The following is a 21,093-nucleotide window of genomic DNA, read 5'->3' as shown; positions in this document are numbered from 1 at the left end:
GTATAAGGACCAAGGGAGAGACAGGTGTTCTTCTGGTGAGTGAGAAGTGGAGGCAAGGTGTGGATTATAGATCTTAGCAGAACAGGGAAATGAAAATAGGAGTAGGACCCACACACAGAACTGGAAATACTGTCATCAGTGCCATTTCACTTATGAGATGCACAGAAGAGACCAAGTCACCTGGAAGTTAGTCTCTATCATGTCCTCTTATCAAGGACATGGAGTGGAAACAACATTAGTCATGTCTGAGTGAGATATTTAAGCTACTGAGATTTGGCTGTAACTTGTTTATTGTAGCAAAGCTAATCCTATCCTGACTAACCCATTTGAAGAGGAGGCAGAATGAATGGTCTTCCTTCTCCTGCACCACCTAATTTTTTCAATGACTGGAGGGTTTGTGATTTATATCTCTTTGCACAGAATTTGTTTGGCATATTTATAAACTTAAGAAACCATGATCAAATAAAAACCTTGAGACTCTGTAAATAAAAAGAAGGCTAGAATGTGAAATGCCTCTGACATTTTTTTTTAAAGCAATGAATGTCAAGTATAGAGAGATACTACTGGGCTACAGCTGGCCCTAGAGAAGACAATCTCGAAGACAAACTAATTTTTTCAGTTTTGATATGGAAGTTAAGAGAGATAAGAGCTCCTCAAACCTCCTCAGTTTCTGCTCCAGATTTTAGATCTTAACTTAAATACTCCTGAAGAAATACAATGCCTGTTAAAACCTGAAAGCACACGTACCAATCATCAGTAGGAAAAGGATATGGAGAAGGGTAAACTAATAGAAGCTAAACAATCCTACCAGTGGTTCATGGAATATCTTAGCCAGTCTATGATAGAGGAAAAAAGTCATTAGTGATATGGAGTCAGCTCTGAGTAGCATTCCTGGAGACCCGAAGGTTTTATTCTCCTGAGCTTACATGGGTTCATTTCTTGAGTGGAGATAATAACAACGGCCAACATTTATTTAGCACCTGATGAAGGCCATGCCTTAGTTCTTTCAACACATTGTAACCTCCCATGCCCACACCTCAACACAGAGTTCTATGACTGACTCTCTAAGCTAGACTTGTGTTGCACCATTTCTTTGAGCTGCCATTGGTACCTATCTGAGGTGAACAGATGTTGGCTTACATCTCACCAAGAAAAGTCTTGTAATACTAGAACACATAGGTATTTAAATTTTGGAATCCCTCCCCCCCCCATTTGAGAGCCCACTGAAGGGGTTTAAATTTTTTTAATTTTTAACCTGCATCTTTAGCCTATTCCAAATTTCCCCATCCTTCCCTCCTAGGTCTCATTTTCCCTTTAAGAGACTAAGTCCTTTGGAAGCACAGATGTGAGCTAAAGCCAACACAGGTATCTCCTGTCTTCGGGAATGTACTCGGAGGACGAGTCTGTGTTGACTTTAGTTTTCCTGGCCTCTGTTGTACCAGCTTTGGCCTTCGTGAGTGGGGTGTGGAGGAGGTGTGTATGAAAGAATCAATTTGCACTTGTCTGGGGCGGAAGAAGACAGGAAAACACAAACAAGACCAGAAATATATGTCAGCTGTTGCATCAAGAAAAATATTAAAGAAAGGGTTAGGATTTTTCAAGACCTTAAGGTTATTTTATGGTGTCCTTTATGTTGTAATCTTTCATCTTCTCATACAATCCTCAGAAAAGCTATATTATTCCATTGGCATTTTAGGATAGAGATGGAAACAGGGCAGAATAAGGGGTGGTAAAGGTCAAAGGGACTTGGTTTTATTGCACAACTCCAAGCCCAGAATATGCATCCCTTAGTCTCAGCGAGGAAAGAGCAGCAGCACTATGTCTCAACCCTCCAAACCCACGCCTCCAGCTCCTTTTCCCGCAGTTTGAAATAGTTCAAAAGACTGAACAACAGTCAGGGTTTTCTCACTGGACTATGTTTTCCTCTCACAATAGATATTTCATTATGTCCCTGTTCAGCTACCATAGCTAGGCTTGGACGTGCTGTGTTCTTGGGTCCCTTCTGATACTGCTGAGCAGGTTTGGAGGAAAGAACAGTGCCTGGACATGGATATGTATACGTGTATATGTAAAATGTCCGGGTAAAGTTTTTATCAGAGTAAATGATCTTTAGATGGTGCAAAGGGCAGCATCATCTCTGTACACTTTCAGCTTCTCCACCGTGATTCTAATCTGAGTCCCTCTGACACATGGTGGATGGATAAAATTGCATGTGAAATGTTTAGGGTGTAGGCTATGGCCTTCTACCGAGATCCAAGACCTATAAAGACCTGTAAAGGCAAAGCAAGGGTGGAAGCTCCTTGTCTAATCTATCACATGCTTGGGTGAGTGACAGAGTTAATGATACCCGCTCTCAAAGTGATGCGCTAGCCTCAGAGATGGTAAGTGACTTGTCCCAGGCCAAGCAACTGAACTTGGAGACAGGATTTGAAGGCAGGTGTCTGAGTCTCACGATTTCAAGCAAACTCTCCAGGGCGTGCAAGAAAACCTTTCAAGTAGAATTGGGCCAGTGCGGCTGGCAGTTTCCTGCACAGAGAAGACAATTTTTACATCGCCCTTGGATTGTTGTATCACACGTGGCCTGTTCTTCTGTGGATAAGGAAGCCAAGAACACATCATCCCCCTGTCCCCAGTCTTAGCATCTGCAAAATGAGGGCATCTCTTAAAAGAAGGGCTATTGATTGTCCCTGTCAGTTCCTGTAGGAGTGAGGATCCATTATGGAGAGAGGAGAGAGAAACGCTGGGTAAAATGGCTCACTTCAGGCTCAGACTTGCCAAAAGATGGCACATTTACAAAAGGCCATTGTCCATGCCTCTTGCCTGTTGTCGTTGGACAATGGGCTTAGTCCATCCTTAATGGACAAGACAGAGCTGTTGGTGCCACTGGCCCTGTGTCTCATGCTTCATTATTCTGAGGCTTCACTCTCAGCACCTACTCCAAGGGGGCTGCTTTAATGGGATCGTTAGAGTGTTTACTAGATTAAAACTGTGGCTGTCTTTTGCAAAGCAACTCTGCAAATGGCTTTATGGGTTTCCGGATTTATTTTGTCTCAATGACTCGGCTCAGTTTGCAAATCAAATCAAAACTGATTTTTCTAACTGCCACTCCTGCGCACCCAGCAGGAGTCTGTGAAGCCAGCTGCATTCTCCTCAAGGCTGAGGACAACGGTGGGGCTGCTACTGCCTGCCAGTGGCTAGTGTGGCCAAAGCCGAGGGCCAGAAGACCAGCAGCTGTGTTTCTGCTCGACCCTATTTGTTCAAGAGATCAGGAGGACAGGTCAGAGGAAGTCATTTTATTTCTAAAAGGAGAAAAGAAGACAAGATTATGTGACCTCAAAGATTGATCAGCAGGAATTAGAAGAACCTAATGCACAGGGCTCTTTCCAATGAAGGGTCAAGGAACTCCTGGCAACTGGAGTGTCCAAAGTAAAAAGAGCTCGCCGAGGGAGTTGTGAAATTCTTGTCTATATGAACCACAAGAAGAGAATGGCCTGCTGCTTTGTTAGTGAGGATTGTAGATCACACAATTTTTCCTCTATTTCACCTGACTTTTATCTTCTGAGAGCACAGTCCTGATATATAGTTTACACTTAGAAAAAGTGGGCAAGGAAAAAAAAATAACCTAGGATCCCTCTACCCATTAATAAGTTAAATAATAAAATTAACAATCTAGGATCAGTTGTCTATTGATCCATTCATTCACAGAAACATCTATCCATCTATCTGTCCACTGATCAGACAAAGCATCCTCGTATTTGTTCAACAAATATTGTTGAGCATCAATGTGTGCTAAGATCTGGGGACACTGTGATCATCAAAACAGACATGTCTGTCACTTGGCATCCATCAGGATGGTAAATATTAAACATACAGACAAGGGCATGCATGTTTGCAGGTTGTACCCGCAAATCACAAATCACAATCAAAGCGGAAATCTTGGGAATGTATGCTACTTTGGTAGATAGGATGGTCTCTCTAGCAAGTAAGATTCAAGCTGCAACTTAAAAGATGTCTATATGTTAAGCTGATACATATGGTTGCTCATGATGAACAAAGGCTTCGAGGTTGGGAGCAACTTCAAGTAAGTTCAAGAGTTAAAAGAGAAGCTTCAGAGACAGCTCAATTGGTAATGTCTGTGCCCTGCAAGCAGGAAGTCCTGAGATCAGATCGCTATAATCTATTACAAAAAGCTATGTCCAGTGATGTACACATGTCATCCCAGTGATGCTGATGTGGAAGAAGCACATAGGTAGACCGTTAGATAATTGTGGGAAAGCTAGCCTGGCCTATATGAAAAGCTTCCAGGCCAACGAGAGGCCATGTCTCAAACAAAAAGGTGAAAGGGATTTGAGATGTGGCCCTCTAAGCTGTTCTCTGACTCTCACACATGCATCATGCACATGTGTACTCCCCCCATAAAGAAATAGTGCTTTAAAAAAAAACTAGGAAGACTCAGTGGATAAAGCAGCTTGCTTTGTCCTTTGACTATTTTTTATTAGGCTCAACAACTTGAGTTTTATTACCAAAATCCACGTGTTAGATGGACAGCTTCTCCAAGTAGGCCTCTGATCACCATATGGGTTCTGTGACACAGATTAGCCCCACACTACAAACCACAAAAGTCAATCAATCAATCAATCAATCAATCAAATGTAATTCTAAAAAATAATTGAACAAAGACTGTATTCTGGAGTGCAGTAGATAAGAGGGGAGAAGCCTGGATGAGGATAAAGGGCAAACAGGGGTCACATAATGCAGGAAAAACTGGTAGGGACCAGCATGATGATACAAAGTAGCAAAGCTCCAAAGGGTACACAGAGGCCCATCGGATGCGCACAGTGGAACCATCTGGTATAGTTCTGCGACCGTGTAGCATGAGCACACTGTTTTCCACCTGGCCTCCTCTGCCCCAGATGGAAGGGCATGCACTCAGCTGTTTGGACATCTTCAGCAGTGACAGCTGGGATTGTCTTCTACCATTGAGGCTTATGCACCTTCCATATTTTATCTCTTATTTGAACTTCAGCACCTCTGAGTTCTAAGTATCTCATTCAAAGTTCCAATACGCTCCCTAGGAAAGCCCAAATCCACTTCAAATTAAGTTAGTCCTTTGGCTATTTCATACAAGTGAAGAAATACATTCTGATTACTCACTTACCCTATCCTTTCTTATCTCCCTCCCATCTCAACCCCCTTCTCCAACGAGTTCCCTTCCAGGCGGCTTCATGCCATTTGGGTTGATTTTATGACCCATTTAGTTTTATCAGGGCCATGTGTGTGTTCATGGGATTGGAACTGTCCATTGGATTCTGGTGGGTCACAAGGGGCTACACAATTAAAGGCAATATCCCTCCTTCCCCTTAACTTATCACTAGCAACAAACAGTCCTGCAGTGAGAGTTAGCTACCCACCATCCTCCTCCATCCATGTCTGCTTCTTGACGGGTCCATTCCTATGCAGACCCAGTGAAAACACAAGCATTTGCTGTGGTTTCCTGATTGTAACGACTGTCTCTTGCCCAGATTGCGTGTCACAGCCCTTTTCCCCATCCTTGAGCTCTTACATTCTTTACACCCCTTCTTCTACACTAAAAGCTCCTCTGCAACACTGCTTTTGAGCATGTGAAGCTTTCATTTCCCATATGCTGCTCAAGTTGACCCCATCCCCAAGCTTCCAAAGATGAGCTCTGTCTAACGATTCTGCAGTGTCTCCCTTACTTCTTGTATTTTTTAAAAATCGTTAAGAACCCAAATTTAAATTGATCATCTTTGCACCTTGGTTTTCTATGGCCTTCCTTTCAAAGTTTTGTTTCCAAATAAGAGCAATGTTTATTTATATGCTCTTGCTGTTCTTCTCTCTGAGGCGCTGAGGAGGTCTATTACCAGGACTGGACTGTTCTCTGCAAAGGAATTTGGAATGTTCTGGAATCTCTCATGCTTGAAACAACTCTAGTAGCATTGTGCTGCCCCTCAACGTGATGATATAATGTATCCAGGAGTCTTGTTGAAATTAGAGGCAGTAGAAAGAGACTTTTGATTTGGCACCCAGTTCCTCATTTCAGGCTGGTGTAGCATCAGGAAGTGACGAAGAGCTTACAATCAGAACTTTCTCCCAAGTCTAGTCTAAGGTTCACCTTTGTTACTTACTCTATAACTACCTGAGAGACCATGGTGGAAGAAGGAGCCAAAGTCTGATGAAGGGTAGGGTGTCTTCTTACTATGAGCTAAGACAACTTCAGAGACATCTGTATTTACTGTAGATCTATCTTAGTTTGACCCGCCTGGAAAAGATTCTTGCTCATCCCATTCCATTCTTTTTTTTTCCAATTATAGATTTCTTTTGAGAGCCCTCCCTGAATAGGGCACTAGAACATGTCTCTAAATTCTTGCCTTGGGCTCTGCTTCTAGAGATCATGGGGAGACACAAATTAGAACTACTGAGTATATAATGTAGCAGGTAATGGTTTTAGGGTCAATTCAGATTGAACCCAAATGAGTAGTTAGGGCTGAAATACATGATAATTGTCTGGCTCTATGGGATTCATTTTTTTTTTTTTATTTTTTGGTTTTTCGAGACAGGGTTTCTCTGTGGTTTTGGAGCCTGTCCTGGAACTAGCTCTTGTAGACCAGGCTGGTCTCGAACTCACAGAGATCCACCTGCCTCTGCCTTCCAAGTGCTGGGATTAAAGGCGAGCGCCTCTATGGGATTCATATAGATGCTCATGGACAACAGTTAGAGAACCCAAGGTCATAAACAAGACAGCAGCAAGTTACTTTATCACCAGAGTGCTGGCCTATGTCTGGTATGTGATTTTCCTCCAGATACGGAAAGCCCGTCAGCAGAACCCCAAGAAAGGTTACCAAAATGGCTGAAGGGTTGTGATACTTAAAGAGATAGTGATGATATCTTTTTAGGACTTTATAATTGCCAGATTCCTGGGAAATGCCCAGGATCAAGTCCCCCCTCCCACTGAAAAAATATTTACAGCAAAATTCCACCAAAAAGAAATTTCACATACATAGTAGAAAAGGAATGAGAGGAGTCATGTATCTTTCTCATTTCAGTGCCTTATGGGTAATATGTGGATTCAGGCAGCATTTGCTTTTGATTGACCCCCAGGATGTTTGAAGTGTTGTAAGTGACACAGAATAGACCCAGCATGAATCTCCTTCCCTTAACCTTACTGTTGTATTTCTTAAGAATCCTTTTCCTCTAAGGCTGTATTGATAAGGGATGGCTCCCTGGACAACAACAGGATTCTGTGTTAGGTAGTTCTCTACCCTCCTCCCAAGTGGTAATGGCATCTCTGGGAAGAAACTATTGAATCTCAATGTACTACAGAAACAGAATGAAGATGCTGTAAATGCCCCTAAAAGCATTGTCTGGGCTTAATCAGCTAGGGATTCCTACACTCATTCATGCATCCCTACAATTTCACACTCTCACCCTTTACCTGCTAAAGAAAGCTAGCCTAAGGTCACTACAGAGGAGACACAGCTATGCCATGGAGAGACAGACAGCATGTCTGTTCTAGTTCTTCTAATATCATTGCCATTCTCCATCTGCTGAGCAACGTGTCTTTGGAGAAGCCAGTAGAGTAGCCTTCTATACATCTCAGGACTATGGTCCTGAGACCGGTGGGAAAGCACAGTCTTATATATTGTCCCATTGCCCTTCTATGTACTCATTGCCTCTAAAGTCACATGCTCCAGATTCTCAGGTAAAACAGACCTAGTAAAGAAGTCTTTGAAGGAACCAAGGTCTCAATGTTCCCTAGAACCCACAGCAGGGAGAGGAATCATCTTGGCCTCTTCCTTGTGTAGAGTGAGAAAACACTGGGAAGCCATGGGGCATTACCACTGAAAAGGAGTTTTCTCTCTCCTCTTGGACTACCTATTTAAGTGGGACGCTGCAGACACCCAGCTTCCTGATTTCTGTCTAGAGCCCAGTGCTACCCAATTGATGATGTTCTTCCTTCTCCAGTATCTGTTTTCTTCCGTGGCAAAGCCTGCCAAGGCCTGTGATTTGTGTCACTTCTGTCTGCAGGCCATCAATTCTCCCTGCCTCAAGAAGACTATTTTATCTCTTTCCACAGTCATTTGAGTTCCTCAGAGGGAACAAGTTAGGGACATGCCAGTTCAGTGACTTCTTATCACCAAGAGTCACAATGTTCCATCTTCTTCCTATATCATCCATTTGCTGCCTACATATGCAGCTGAATTCTTAGAATTTAGAAAACTTCTAAGAGACCTTGGAGCATGCTTTGATAGCTAGATATCTACCCCACCCATTTCTTTCTCTATGTCTCTATATCCTCTTTCTCACTCACTGTCTCTCCTCTTCTACCTGTATGTATGTGACTCCTCTGTTCATACACATGTGCACATATTCAAATATCTGCACATATAAACTTGAGTCATTGCCTGTGTCTGTTATATCTATGATGACACGTAGAACTATATTTATAAATTTTCTGCCCTTGGAAGTAAAGAGTGAAATTGTGTATGTCGTGAATAAATGCAGAGCACAGAGCCCAATTTTGTTTCATGAGCACTGGTGGGGGAAGTTCTTGTTGAAAATATCAATTCTGTAAGAAAAAAGATAAACCTGATTTCTAACCATTCAACCTTGTAATAGGTTAAATGATAACAAACCATTCATTGATTTTGTTTTTTTTTTTTAAAGTAATAAAGAGAAACATGTACCAATTGAAAGAGCCAGGCAATTCAATTATAATTAGGAAAACAAAAGTGATGAGCCTGAACAATAGTGCCTCCGTGTTTTGGGGGATAAGTGTTGAAATGTGAAGGACACAACAATGCGGTGTCTGCTTCCTCATTTTAAAGGCACCAATACTAATCACCTCATACTTGAAAGCCATGCACCAACTGAATAAAGTACAAAGCCTCAACTACAGGTCTAATAGACAAGCTTAAAGAAAACTAGCCCACAAATGTAGACACAAATACAATGGATGTATACATGTGCATATACAGAATACAATTTTAAAATATTTTACATTAATTGTAAAATCTATTCATCCATCCATCCATTCATCCATCTATCCAATAAATATGTTTGGAGCTCTTAATATGCTTTAAGGTCTATGATAGGAACATATTTTTTGGAGATACATGGTGTTGGTGAAAATGACCCCCCCCAAAAAAAGAATAATTCTTTCCCTTTAGTTTTAGAGACTGTTGCCTAAACTTCCCTTGTGGGAACACAAGGAGCAATGCTTGTATTGCTGAAGAACAGCTATAGTCAGACAAGGACAGACAGCTCAACATACCTTTTGTAGCCAGACGCACACAGTTGATTTTTGTCTCCTGGGAACAACAAAAAGAATGAGACAGTAGTTAATTAATTGTTGATTATATAAGGATTATTCTATAAAAACACTTGGGATTTGTACATATACATATGTATGTACATGAATTTAATTATAATTTAAAATTTGTCCTTTCCATTCTCCCCTATTGGGATCACCTTTTAATCTCAGCCTTATTTCCTCTCAGGCTTAGAACATATGCTATTTCGTTTGTTTCATGGCACCTACTACCTTATCAACCTTCTCACCAGACAGAACTACTTCATAAATATTCCAACACCCGAAAAATTTAGCAGTGTTCAGTGGTTATATGATAGTGTACAGGGTGCTTTTTTCCTCAGGTATGAATTAGCATAAGGAACCAGGCTTCCTTGGGACACTTTGTTATGAGCACCAATATGTGTACCTGGACAGACGGAATGAACACCTGATAAAAGTCAAGGCTGTGTAAGATGTGTTATGAATCAAAAAAATTTATGTTCCAAATAGATGATTTGATACTGAGATTTTTCATGCTTTTCATAGTCTTTTAAACTAAAGTTCTCTCTCTCTCTCTCTCTCTCTCTCTCTCTCTCTCTCTCTCTCTCTCTCTCTCTCTCTCTGTGTGTGTGTGTGTGTGTTGGGTCTTTGTCCCCCTTTCCATATGTGTGCGTGCGTGTGCCTGTCTGTCTATCTGTGTGCCTATTAGTCTGTATATAAAATCTTTACTGGGTGAACCATTAGCTGTTTCCCAAGAGAAAAGGTCCCCATAAATCTGTGACTTGCTGGCGTACTGTGGAGTTTCAGCAAAATGTGCTCATAAGGACAATCATCTTGGCCCTTCTTTACCAGAACTCATTTGCCAGGATGTCCTGGAACCACTAGAAATCCCATTGGACTAAATTACAGTGCGTAGGTAATGCAGCAAGGAAAGAAAAAACAGGGAATGCAAAGGTGTGAGATGCCAAAGCAATATCTGTCAAGAGCCCAGAGCTTATTATAGGACCCACACTGTCTTGAAGGTATTTGGGTCCATCGGGTTAGGAAGATTGCATTGCAGTAATAAACTCCAGACTTCCATGGACAGAAACACCGAAGGATTATTAGCTACTCAGACTACCAGGCCCACATAGGTATATGGCTGGGTCTGAGGGATGGGGGTGGGGTAGCATGTAAATCACTTATTTACTCTGAGAGATAAACATAACTGCTCAATTCATTTTATCCCAAAGGGAACGAATGCTGAAAGGGCAAACTCTAGAAATCAAAAGCTTTATGTCGGAGGTGACACTCTCAATCTACTCCTGCTTCATTGGCCAGAGCTAATCATAAGGCCACACCCAGTGTCAGTGAGGAAAGGAAATGGAATCTTCCACATCTTACACCCAGGAGCAGAGAAGAAATGGCAATGTTGCTGGCCCAGACTGTTCCATCTATGCGTGCCCCTGAGTGCTATAACTGGTTTCTTTCACTAGATTAAGTACAACTCCCAGTAATTAAGTTCTGCTTTCCCAACTCTAACTCCTGGCTGCACAGAGTGTTTATCTTTGCTTACAGAGGAAAGGGATGGGATACTGAAAGATAGTTGTCAGATCAAAATGTTCTTTGTCAGCAAGTGGGAGATGGCTGAAGGAGAGGGGAGAGGCAAGGAGGGTAGCAGAGAAAAATGTAGACCTCAATAAAAATCAATAATAAACAATAAATAAATAATAAAAGGTAAGAGTTCAAGTCTTCTGAGCACCTTTGCTACTCATCCTGGGACACCTTCTCTTTTGTGTCTCTTGGCGCGCAATGATGAGAACAGGAGGCACAATCTTTCTTAGGCCTTGTCCACATAGATCGTTATCTAGACTATAGCTATTTTAATTACTAATAGTGAGCTTCTAGTAACATAGCCAAAGTATAGAATCATATTTACCACTGTGGGTTCTATCTTCTTGGATATGATTCTAATGACCTATCCTATTCGTCTCACTTACAAATTTTTAGCATTTTTCTAATGTTTCATCCAAACGATTAGCCAGTGTAAGCAGGAGAATGCCCGGGGTAGAGCTCCGGGACAGACACTACAAGCTCCTATCCTGACTGACATTCGCTTGTACAGGAGAGTCTTTCAGTTAACCAGTTACCAGTTCCTCTGACTGCTCAAGCCTTCTGAGTTCTTATATAGCTCAAGGGCTCATCCTTAGTAACTTCTGCACAGCAGGGGCTCAAGATGATGGTCAGGTTCATTGTAAATAGAGCTACACCGCCTACTGCATTTGCCTAACCTATCACTCTGAGGTGCCTTTTAAAGGAAGCAGGTTGGGTTGGCCCAACTTGTTCTTTGGAATGAGCATTTCTTTTTCCATTATTAAAATGTCCCTACAAAAACACTGTGTATTTTATAGGATGAAAACCTTAAATGTTAAACAGTTCAGCAAATTATGGCTCAAATATTTGACGGATTCCATTTAGGATTACACAGGAAAATTGAATCTTGTTATATTTCAAATAAAAGGTTACCTTTAATTAAAGAATATATTCAGAAGACAGAAAGAAAAATGACCAAAAAGACATGTAAAAAATAGGACTGATTCCAAAGACTAAAGTCACAGATAAGTTGATATGTGTACATGATGTTAAGTGCACAAATTAATAGTTTGCTTTTCACATTGGAGAGAGAGGAAGTCCTTAAATTCCCACTGTTTTTCATCTCTGTGCTTAGTTTAAAGGGCCTGATATAGTTTGAGAAAATGTGACCCTCAGAAAACTGAAACCCTTCAAATGGTGGTGTCGCACTGACCATCCCTGGGCAACTAGAAAGAAGGAGAGGTGTAAGCTATGAGCCAGGGGCTCATCAACTTAACATCAGTGCAAAGGAAAAGGAGTTGGAAAACACTGTATGAGAAAACTTGCCATTTTATTCATGGCAGTTGCGAATAACAGTGGGCAAAGGCTGGATGAAGCCATGACTGTTGGAGCAATTTGAAAATATAGCCATCCTTTGGTACCCAAGATAGAACCCCCATGGATACAAGCCCCACAGATGTTCAAGTTCCCTAAGTGTGTCCTCCAAACCCATGACTCCGCATTATTGAACACAGGCAGAAGACTGACTACACTTAACTTTAAAGAGATTCAATCCAATCTTTCTGATCTAAGAAGCTGCTCTCACAGAATAACCTTGAACATAGAAAATGGCCTTCCGATTAAACATGTTGGATCCAGAGTGAAAACTAAGAAAGATATGTTTGTCTAACTATACCAGAACCATGAAGGAAGTGGAGGCACATTAACACAGCAGAACATGAAGACATTATTACAGATAAAGTGATTGTGAGGGCCATGTAACTACATAGAACTGTAAGGATATGTAAGGAACTGGAGCAATGGCTCAGTGCTTAAAAGTACCTGCTGCTCTTGCAGAGGATCTAGGTAAAGTTCCCCGCATCCTCATAGGAGCTCACAATGACCTTAACTGAAGTACCATGGGATCCAGTGCTCTCTTCTGGTTACAGAGGGCACTGGGCATACATGTGGTGCACAGACATACATGCATGCAAAACATCCATACACACAAAATAAAAATTTAACAAGAAAATATTAAATGAATAAGCAAAGCACTACTGTTGCTTAGAATAGGTAATTTTAAGCATGAAGAGAGGTCCCGAAGGGCATGTAATTGTTGCACCGTTAATTAGATATGATATACAAAAATACATCTTAAATACACATCTTAAAAATATTCTGACAAATTTTTCAAAGGCAAGCGTAAATTAATGACAAGCACCCAAGTCTAAAAAGACCCAGCGCCACCAACATCTCAGATGTCTTTTCCAGGCTCCTTCTCAGCACTTCCTTTCTTCAAAAGGATAGATTAACCTGCCATCTGTGGGAATTTTTTAAAATGTGTGTCCACAAGACTGGAACTCTTGGGTAGCTACAAGAGTTTATTCCATCACCTACTCTTGCTCCCTGTATCACTTGTGAAACTTCCTAACTTGACCTAGAATCATCTGCCCCTTCATGGCTTCAAGCCTAAAAACCAGGTTGTTTCCTAACATCACACCTTCAATTCCACACTTGGCAAAGTCTGTTTTCTACATAGCAGAGTGCATGTCTGGGTGCATTAAGTCTTCCTGACATTCACAAACACAAAGCTGACATGTTCACTTTTTCCTATGTTCCTGACAGCTCTAATTCCATAAGCAATTTGTCTTGGTTGGTTAGAATTAGGTAAAGAATCACAAAGCCCTGAGTCACTCCCTTGACCTTCTGGTTGATTGGATTGTCAGCAAGCAAATCGGAGCCCTGCTGGACACTGTAAATTCTATTACATGGGCGGTCTGGCCAGTGTGCATATGTCTAGAGTCCCGATCAGATTAACAAGAAGGAAGTGCTTTCTTTGTGCTCAGATTGTGTTAGAACTTGGAGGGTATAGTCTTTTCTGTTCTATCTCTATCATATCTTTCTCAGGGTCTATAATCTGCATTGAAGCAACACACATTACTTTCTCATCTTTTAAACCTTGCTCATGTCCTCCTTCCTGCCATAGACTTGACAGTCTTCACACAGGTGCATGTTACCTTGGGGTAGAACTTATAACAACCTCGCTTTGATACTTGTGTTGGGACTTCCCCTCTACTCCAGGCTCTCTGCCAGAGTTGTGCAAGACTGAGCAAGTCACCTTCTGTCTCTGTGACTCTGTCTCCCATAATCAAATGACAGAGGAAAAGACTTCTTTTGTGGAGAAGCTGGATCATCCTGAGGACATTATCAAACACTAAATCTGGTCTTAACTACCAGTACTATTCCTGCATTTCCAGCATTCTGTCTTCTTGATTTTTGATACCACTCTATTGTTCCTTGCCTTATGCAAATCCGTTTTTACATTATTACCTACATTATGTCTACAAATGTCTTTTATCATAAGCCAGGTCTGACTTACCCAATAGTACACTAATCCATCCTTTAACAATTACTGCAATTGTCAGATGCCTCTTTAAGGTAAGATCTCAATGCAAGTATCTGTGGCATCAAAGTGTGCCCATAACTTCAGTTCATAAGTAGAGTTAAGATGATCACCCCCAATCAAGAAGCCTTGGGAAGGTGACTAATACTTGCACTTCTTACTGTATTATCCTGTTGGATTCCTGATCTACTATAATGAGGGCTTAACTCTGACCTCATAGTTTTCAAATGCTTATTCCAGTTCCCTGTCTTATGTCTCTGTCTTCTCTATTACTAAACTTCCTCAGTTAGTCTGATAGGACTTGACCTTTTGTCTGCAGTCTTGCTGCAATTTTTCCAGCGACTCTGACTTATACCTTATATTTCCTCTAAGACCCAAGAACCTGACAACCTACCTAATCCTTTGTCCATTATTCCTTGGCCAGCTCTTCAACAGACACTTACTGAATGATCACTATGGCTTTGTTCTGGGCACCGCGGTTACAACGATGAACAGAACTGATATGGTCTTTGCCTTGGCAGATTGTCACACCTGAGATGAAGATAAACATTTAAATGACTGTCTTCATAAGTAAATGTCTAATCACAAGTAGCCGTAAGCAACAGGAGCAAAAGGTGTTGGGTGCTGTATACGTGTAAGGAAAGCAAAGTGGACTGTGGGAGGGAAGGGAGACGCCTTAGAGCTCTGAGAGAATAGTCAGTCTGGCACCTGGAAGAGAAGTAGGAGTCAGATACATGAAGTGTCAAGGAGGGGTTTCCACACTCAAGAACAGATGTGCCAGACATCTGAAGTAGAAAAGTGAGGAGTTCAGAGAAGACATAAAGAAGTCTATAGTGGCTATCATCACAACAAATTACTTGGACCATGGTGTGAGAGGAAGCTATACATAGCAGTATACTCTACACTTTAAAAGCAAGAGAGTCATATAAACAGGAAGAGTGCTAATTTCCATTTAGATTTCTAACATGTCAGACCCACTGTACAGGGGAACAGACTAAGAGTAACAATGCAATGAGATAGAAGACAGAAGGCGATAGAGGAGACTGATCAAGAGGTGAGTGTTAGTGGGCTGGACCAGGTGGAGCCCTGCAGTGGTCCTACAGCCTCCCCTTATCCTTACAATGCAATGTTCATCTTGGCTCTGTTTGACTCCAGAGTGACTCCATTGCCATAGTCCATACTTATGTATACAGAGCTTCTAACTCCATCCTGGCTTGTACCATCACTGCATCTTCAGCCCAGGCTTCCTACAACCTGAGTCCCCCAATCCTTAAGCTTCTCCTTATCTTCTGTGGAAACAAAACTATGGAATAAGTGCTAGGGCCATTCTTTTATAAAAAAGATAACTCCTCTCTTCAAGCACCACAAGTCTACATATTTTACAGCTTTCCATTCTTCAACTAGATCATGAACACCACAATCACCCCACACCCACCCCTTGGTTTTTTTCCCCCAGAAGACAAGATTAGATGGCATTTTCCAAGGTTAAACAGCTGGCAAGCCAGGCTGAATTACAAAATAACCTTTAAGGCAGTGGCCTTTTTTCTCGGTGTCTGTATGCAAACACCCCTTTGAAATTCACTTGTTTGTTTGTTTTTGCATCATATGTAGACACACAAAGATGGCAGAGAACAAACAGGCTAAGCAGGTTTCAATTTAGTGAAATCTGATTTGATTTGGCACAGGAACCCGAGAGGAGAAAGTCAGAGACAGCAAAAGGAAGCCCATGGGGAAACTTTGGAAGAGCCAGACTCGGGAGGTAGTAAGAGAGACAGAGGCTCCTGTGTGGAAAACGCTCAAGGAAATGCCTTTTAAGGGGTACCTTTAATTTGGCAGAGTGGTACTTGACTTATGTTACTTCCAGGCATATGTGTTAGTGTCTATGAATCCTCAGTCACCAAGGAGAAGCTAGTTGATGTTTTGGGCTGCAGAGGGATAGTTGTAGTGACACACTGTGCTAGGCGGACACTCTCTATTGCCACCTTGCAAGGTGTTCCTGGATCCCATCAGGCTATGCTTCCTGCAATAGGCAGGACCCAGAGTCCAGCTCTAAGGGAGGAAACTCCTAAGTCACACGTCAGTCTATTCACAAACTTAGAACCAAACTTAAGCTTGCCAATCTTCACTTAGATGTTCTCCCCAGGTGATTCTCTTGTTTCAGCTCCACCTTCTCTCTGTGCCTCCCTTCAATCAGAGGATCCCATTAAGGTCGGGGAAGAACAGCCAAAGTTCAACTTTAATTGCAGCTGCTCCAACCCCATCTTCCCTGACCTGTCATCATTAGCCGCAACCCATCATTCTTTCCCAGACCCTTTTAACATTCTTGACTTCCAGGTTATTCTGCATTTTGGGTTTCTACTGCTTATCTTTTCCTTGTCACTTTTCCTTTGTGGCTAGATATTTATTCTTTGCTGGACCAACAATCTTTGAACATTCAATCTTCATGACTCTCAAATTTGTTTCTCACACTGTTATTCTTGGTATTAAGTCTCACATATCTATATGCTTGAGATATTTATAATCAAATATGCAGACCCTGAAGAGAATTCTATCTACCCCCTACCATTTCTACTTTTACAGAATCTACCACCAGCCTCAATTAAAGTTCTCCTCAATTTGCTAATCAGTTATTAAGAAAAAACAAAACAAAACAAACAAACCAACCCCCCTCCAAAAAAAAAAAAATGCTTAGAATTTATCATTGATTATTCTGGTTATATCACCACCTCCTACAACCAGATGAACATTTATCCCGACTGGCTATGAAGAGTTGAATAAATCAATAACTATATAGCATCCAATATTCCTGCATATTTTCAAAAACAAACAACACAGGTAAAGAAAATTAATCAGCCAATATCTACAACCTCCATAAAATTAACAAACAGAACATTATTAGTATATCATAGTCCTTGTTGACAACATGGAAAGAGAAAAACATGAATGAAACGTGTCTACGACTGTCAACACACACCAACACAAAGGGCAAAGATCTCAAAAGTAAACAAATGACAACCAAACTCACTATCAATGGTGCAAAATGAACACTCAGTAAATCTATACTGCAGGGACTGCCTAGGAGGCTCAGTGGGTGAAGGCGCTTGCCGCCAAGCTGGATGACCTGACTTGGCTCTATGTCCCCGCATAGTGGAAGGAGAAAAGAGATTCCTGGGAGTTGTCCTCTGCTGCCACATGCACTCACACCTGTGCCTCTTACACTTGTAGAATAAATAAAATGTTGTTTAAATCTTATATTGCACTGTCATGTCAGATCAGAGTGTTTGTGATTTGTAAATTTAGTAAGCCGCTGTAAATCTACACAATAAAATACTGAATAAATAATAAAGTAACCATATGCAGATGATGGAAGTGCTCCTACCAGAAAAGCAAACAGGCAAAGGGGGAAATGAAGGTTTTAAAAAAAACACTTTATAATGAATTAAACATTCTGGAAAAAAACTTTGGTTTAGAAAATAGGCCAATTAAAAGCAGAAATGCTATAGGAATCAGAGGGAGAAAATGCAAAGAAAGTAAGTTTAACTCATAAAGAAGTAGGAAAAAAAGAAACAAAAGTATCCCAAGGAAGTATGATTAATTATAAGGATCCCAAAAGAGAAATTTAATAAGCGTTTGAAGACAAAAACCAAACTAAACCATGACTATGAAAATGAAATAAAGAGAAAAATTAAGAGTCTACAAAAAGTGGCCTAGAAATAAGACAAAAAACATACCACACATGCAGGCAGAGAATCCCCTATTAGTCAGAAAAATTTTGGGCAGGTATTTAATAGTCCAACAGTCTACATGGAAGTAGAATAAGTTTGGGTCTATATACTGAAAGAATACATAGAGCTCTGGAAAATTTAACTAGGTAATATTAAATGGAGGACATAGCATAATAAAACTATTAAGTCAAAAATCATTTAAGGAGTGTAGGAAATATCAAATAATTCCCACGTGATTATAAAAATAATGTGTGTTGTGTAGTTATTTGCCAAAATGACCTATAAAGACCCGTTCACTCTGTAGTGTAGTTTAATGTCGATGTTTCTCTGCTGATTTTGATTATCCTACAAATAAGGACACAACAAAAGAAAGAGAAAACAGAAAGAAAATCCTTCATAAACATCTTGAACCTAGAGTACAACATTTTCAACAAAACAGCAGTAAATTGAATCCAATAGCAATTGAAAATGATGGCCTCCAAAGTTGAGTTGGGATTATTCTAGGAATGCAAGGATGGTTCAGTCAAACAAATGAAACTCACCACAACAACATCAAGGACAAAACACACCAAAATAAACGAACAAATGAAAGGGCTTTGAGAAATCCAACATTCTTTTGTCACACAATCCCTAAAATATAGATATAGAATTCTGTTCTTCAACATAATAAAATCTAAATATAATGAACTCACAGTCAATATCAGTCTGGGTGGGAGCAAAGCAGAATGTATTTCCTCTAAGGTGCTGAATATAATTAAAGAGCATTATAGAGATGGCTGTTACTTCAACCAATAGTGTTGAGAAAATTGGATATTCCTCTCAAGTACTGGGGGTTAGACCTGGGCTCTCCGCTAGGCTGGGCAAACACTTTACCACAGAGCTACATTACCTTCTCTTCTTTTCAACTTTCAAAAAGAATCTGAGACAGAATTTTGCTAAATTGACCAAGTGTTGTCTTAAACTTACACTGTAGCTAGCTCAGGTCTTGAACTTGCAATCTTCTTGCTCTCGCCTCTTATGTAGCTAGAATTAAATGCCTTCTGGCCTTGCCTCCTCACTCCTATTCAATACTGCATTGCAAGTTTTAGCCAGAGAAATCAGGCGAGTGAAGTACAAGACGTACAAATGGAAAGAGTTAAGGTCAAATTATCCATTTGCAAAAGATGACTATAAATAATACAGGTGCTAGGTAAGGAGGAAAGACACAAAAACAAGACACAAACTTGGAGCATTTTCCTAAACCAGTAGCTAGCTCACTGAGAAAGAGGCCCACAAATACCAAAAGGCAATCACCTTTGAAAGCACTTTAAAAACAGAAATCATTTAGCTAAGGAAGTAAAAGACATGTACAATGACTGTTAACAAGACAGACGAAGTTAGAGCAATAAACAAATAAAAAATAAAAAGTCTTTCTTTGTTCAGGGGTTGGAAGAATTAAAATTGCTCAATTGTCCTTATCAGTCACAGTACTTTGCCAATTTAATGCAATTCTCATAAAAATAAAATCCAAGCCATTCTTTGTATAACCAGGGGAAAATCCTAAAGTTCATGTAGAAGTGAAAAGGAATCAAACAACCAAAACCATCTAAGGGAAATGAGCAAGCTGTGGGCCTCACAACACGGAATTTGAAGTCATACTGCAGAAGCCTCATAACCACGAACCACATAGTACTGGCAGAAAAATGGACACATAGGTTAATGTACAGAATTAAGATACTTGAAATAAACACATCTACAAGCAACTGAATCCAGACAAACTCATCCAAACTATGCATTATAGAGATGGCTGTTACTTCAACCAATAGTGTTGAGAAAATTGGATATTCCTATGTATAAAGGTTGAACCTTGATTTTTTAACTGTCACCCATGTAAAAACCAACTCAACTGATCAAAGACCAAAATGACAGACACAATAGTCTGAAACCACTATAAAATACATATCAGAATATTTAAAAACATAGGATAGGCTCTCAACAAAGTTTAGCTGCCCATTTATATAGTGACAAAGGCTTGTGGGCTTTTTCCAGTCTACTTTGGCATGTCTATTGATGCATCCATCTTCAGTTCATGCTTAGGTGGTCATGTCAGTAAGAAAACTTCATATATGTATCACTGACATTATTAGCAAATATAATCTTATGGCAAACTCCCTTATCCTCTGACCCTTAAAACGTTTCTTCCTTCTCTTTAGCAATGCTTCCTGAACCTTAGGTGGGGGAGTGTTTTGTAGATGTAGCCACTGGGACTGGGTTCCACAACTATGCATTTGGTTTGGTTGTGGTTTACTAAATATTTGTCCTTATACACACAGATGAGTCTAGTCCCTCCCTAACCCCTCCCCATTGAGTGAACTTCTCTTTGATACAGGTGGAGATCACTACAGAAGACACAAAGTCTGTTTCTTAAAGGTGGCTACAAGGTCGACAGTTGTTTCTACACCCTGCAGGCATTATTTTCCATCACGTACTGTATCCCTTTAATACAAAAGCCCAGATAAATAGTTCCTCCCTTAATCTGTTTCTTGTCAGATGTTTTTTCACACTAGTGAGAAAAGTAACTGATATGATACTTTACATAGCACCCCAAAATAAGCACAGGTCATCAAAAAACTGAACAGTAACAAAAATCCATGTAAGACTTAGAAGCAAGCACAGGTGGGTTCGTTTGCATCTGGATATGAAAGGATGTTTTACCTCTGGTTCAGTGCTGAATGCTAGAAAATAAATCAAAATGATGTATTGGACTGAATTTTATTTGTTGTGACAAAAACACTTTGAGTCGAGTCAAAAGATGAGTAACAAACTGAGATATTTGCAACATCACCCAGAGGAAGAGTTCATATCTGCGCTGTATAAATAACTTAGAAACTGATTGAGAAAAGGTGCAAACACTCGGAAGCCGGGCAAACGATATAAACAAGCAACTCTAAGTATTTAAAAATGTCTCAGACACAGATTACATCAATTTAGTTTGTAGCTTAAAAAAAAAAAAAAAAAAAAAGGTAAGTTTCGCCGGGCGGTGGTGGCGCACGCCTTTAATCCCAGCACTCAGGAGGTAGAGGCAGGCGGATCTCTGTGAGTTCGAGGCCAGCATGGTCTAGAAG

General features: G+C 40.5%; 1 protein-coding gene across 14 annotated transcripts in view; it reads right to left on the bottom strand.

Annotated features, from left to right (window-relative positions):
• Nucleotides 1–21,093, bottom strand: part of Ptprt (protein tyrosine phosphatase receptor type T) — a 1,077,234-nt gene that overhangs the window by 205,903 nt on the left and 850,238 nt on the right. For all 14 annotated transcript variants that reach the window (XM_057780248.1, XM_057780255.1, XM_057780252.1 and 11 more), the window contains one exon: nucleotides 9,293–9,329. In XM_057780248.1, the coding sequence (XP_057636231.1) occupies nucleotides 9,293–9,329 (37 nt within the window). The remainder of the gene's footprint in view (nucleotides 1–9,292; nucleotides 9,330–21,093) is intronic.

Source organism: Chionomys nivalis, chromosome 9, assembly GCF_950005125.1.
Source record: "Chionomys nivalis chromosome 9, mChiNiv1.1, whole genome shotgun sequence".
Classification (NCBI taxonomy): Eukaryota; Metazoa; Chordata; class Mammalia; order Rodentia; family Cricetidae; genus Chionomys; species Chionomys nivalis.
Note: the sequence above shows the minus strand (reverse complement) of the source record. Positions and strands in the feature narration are given on the sequence as shown.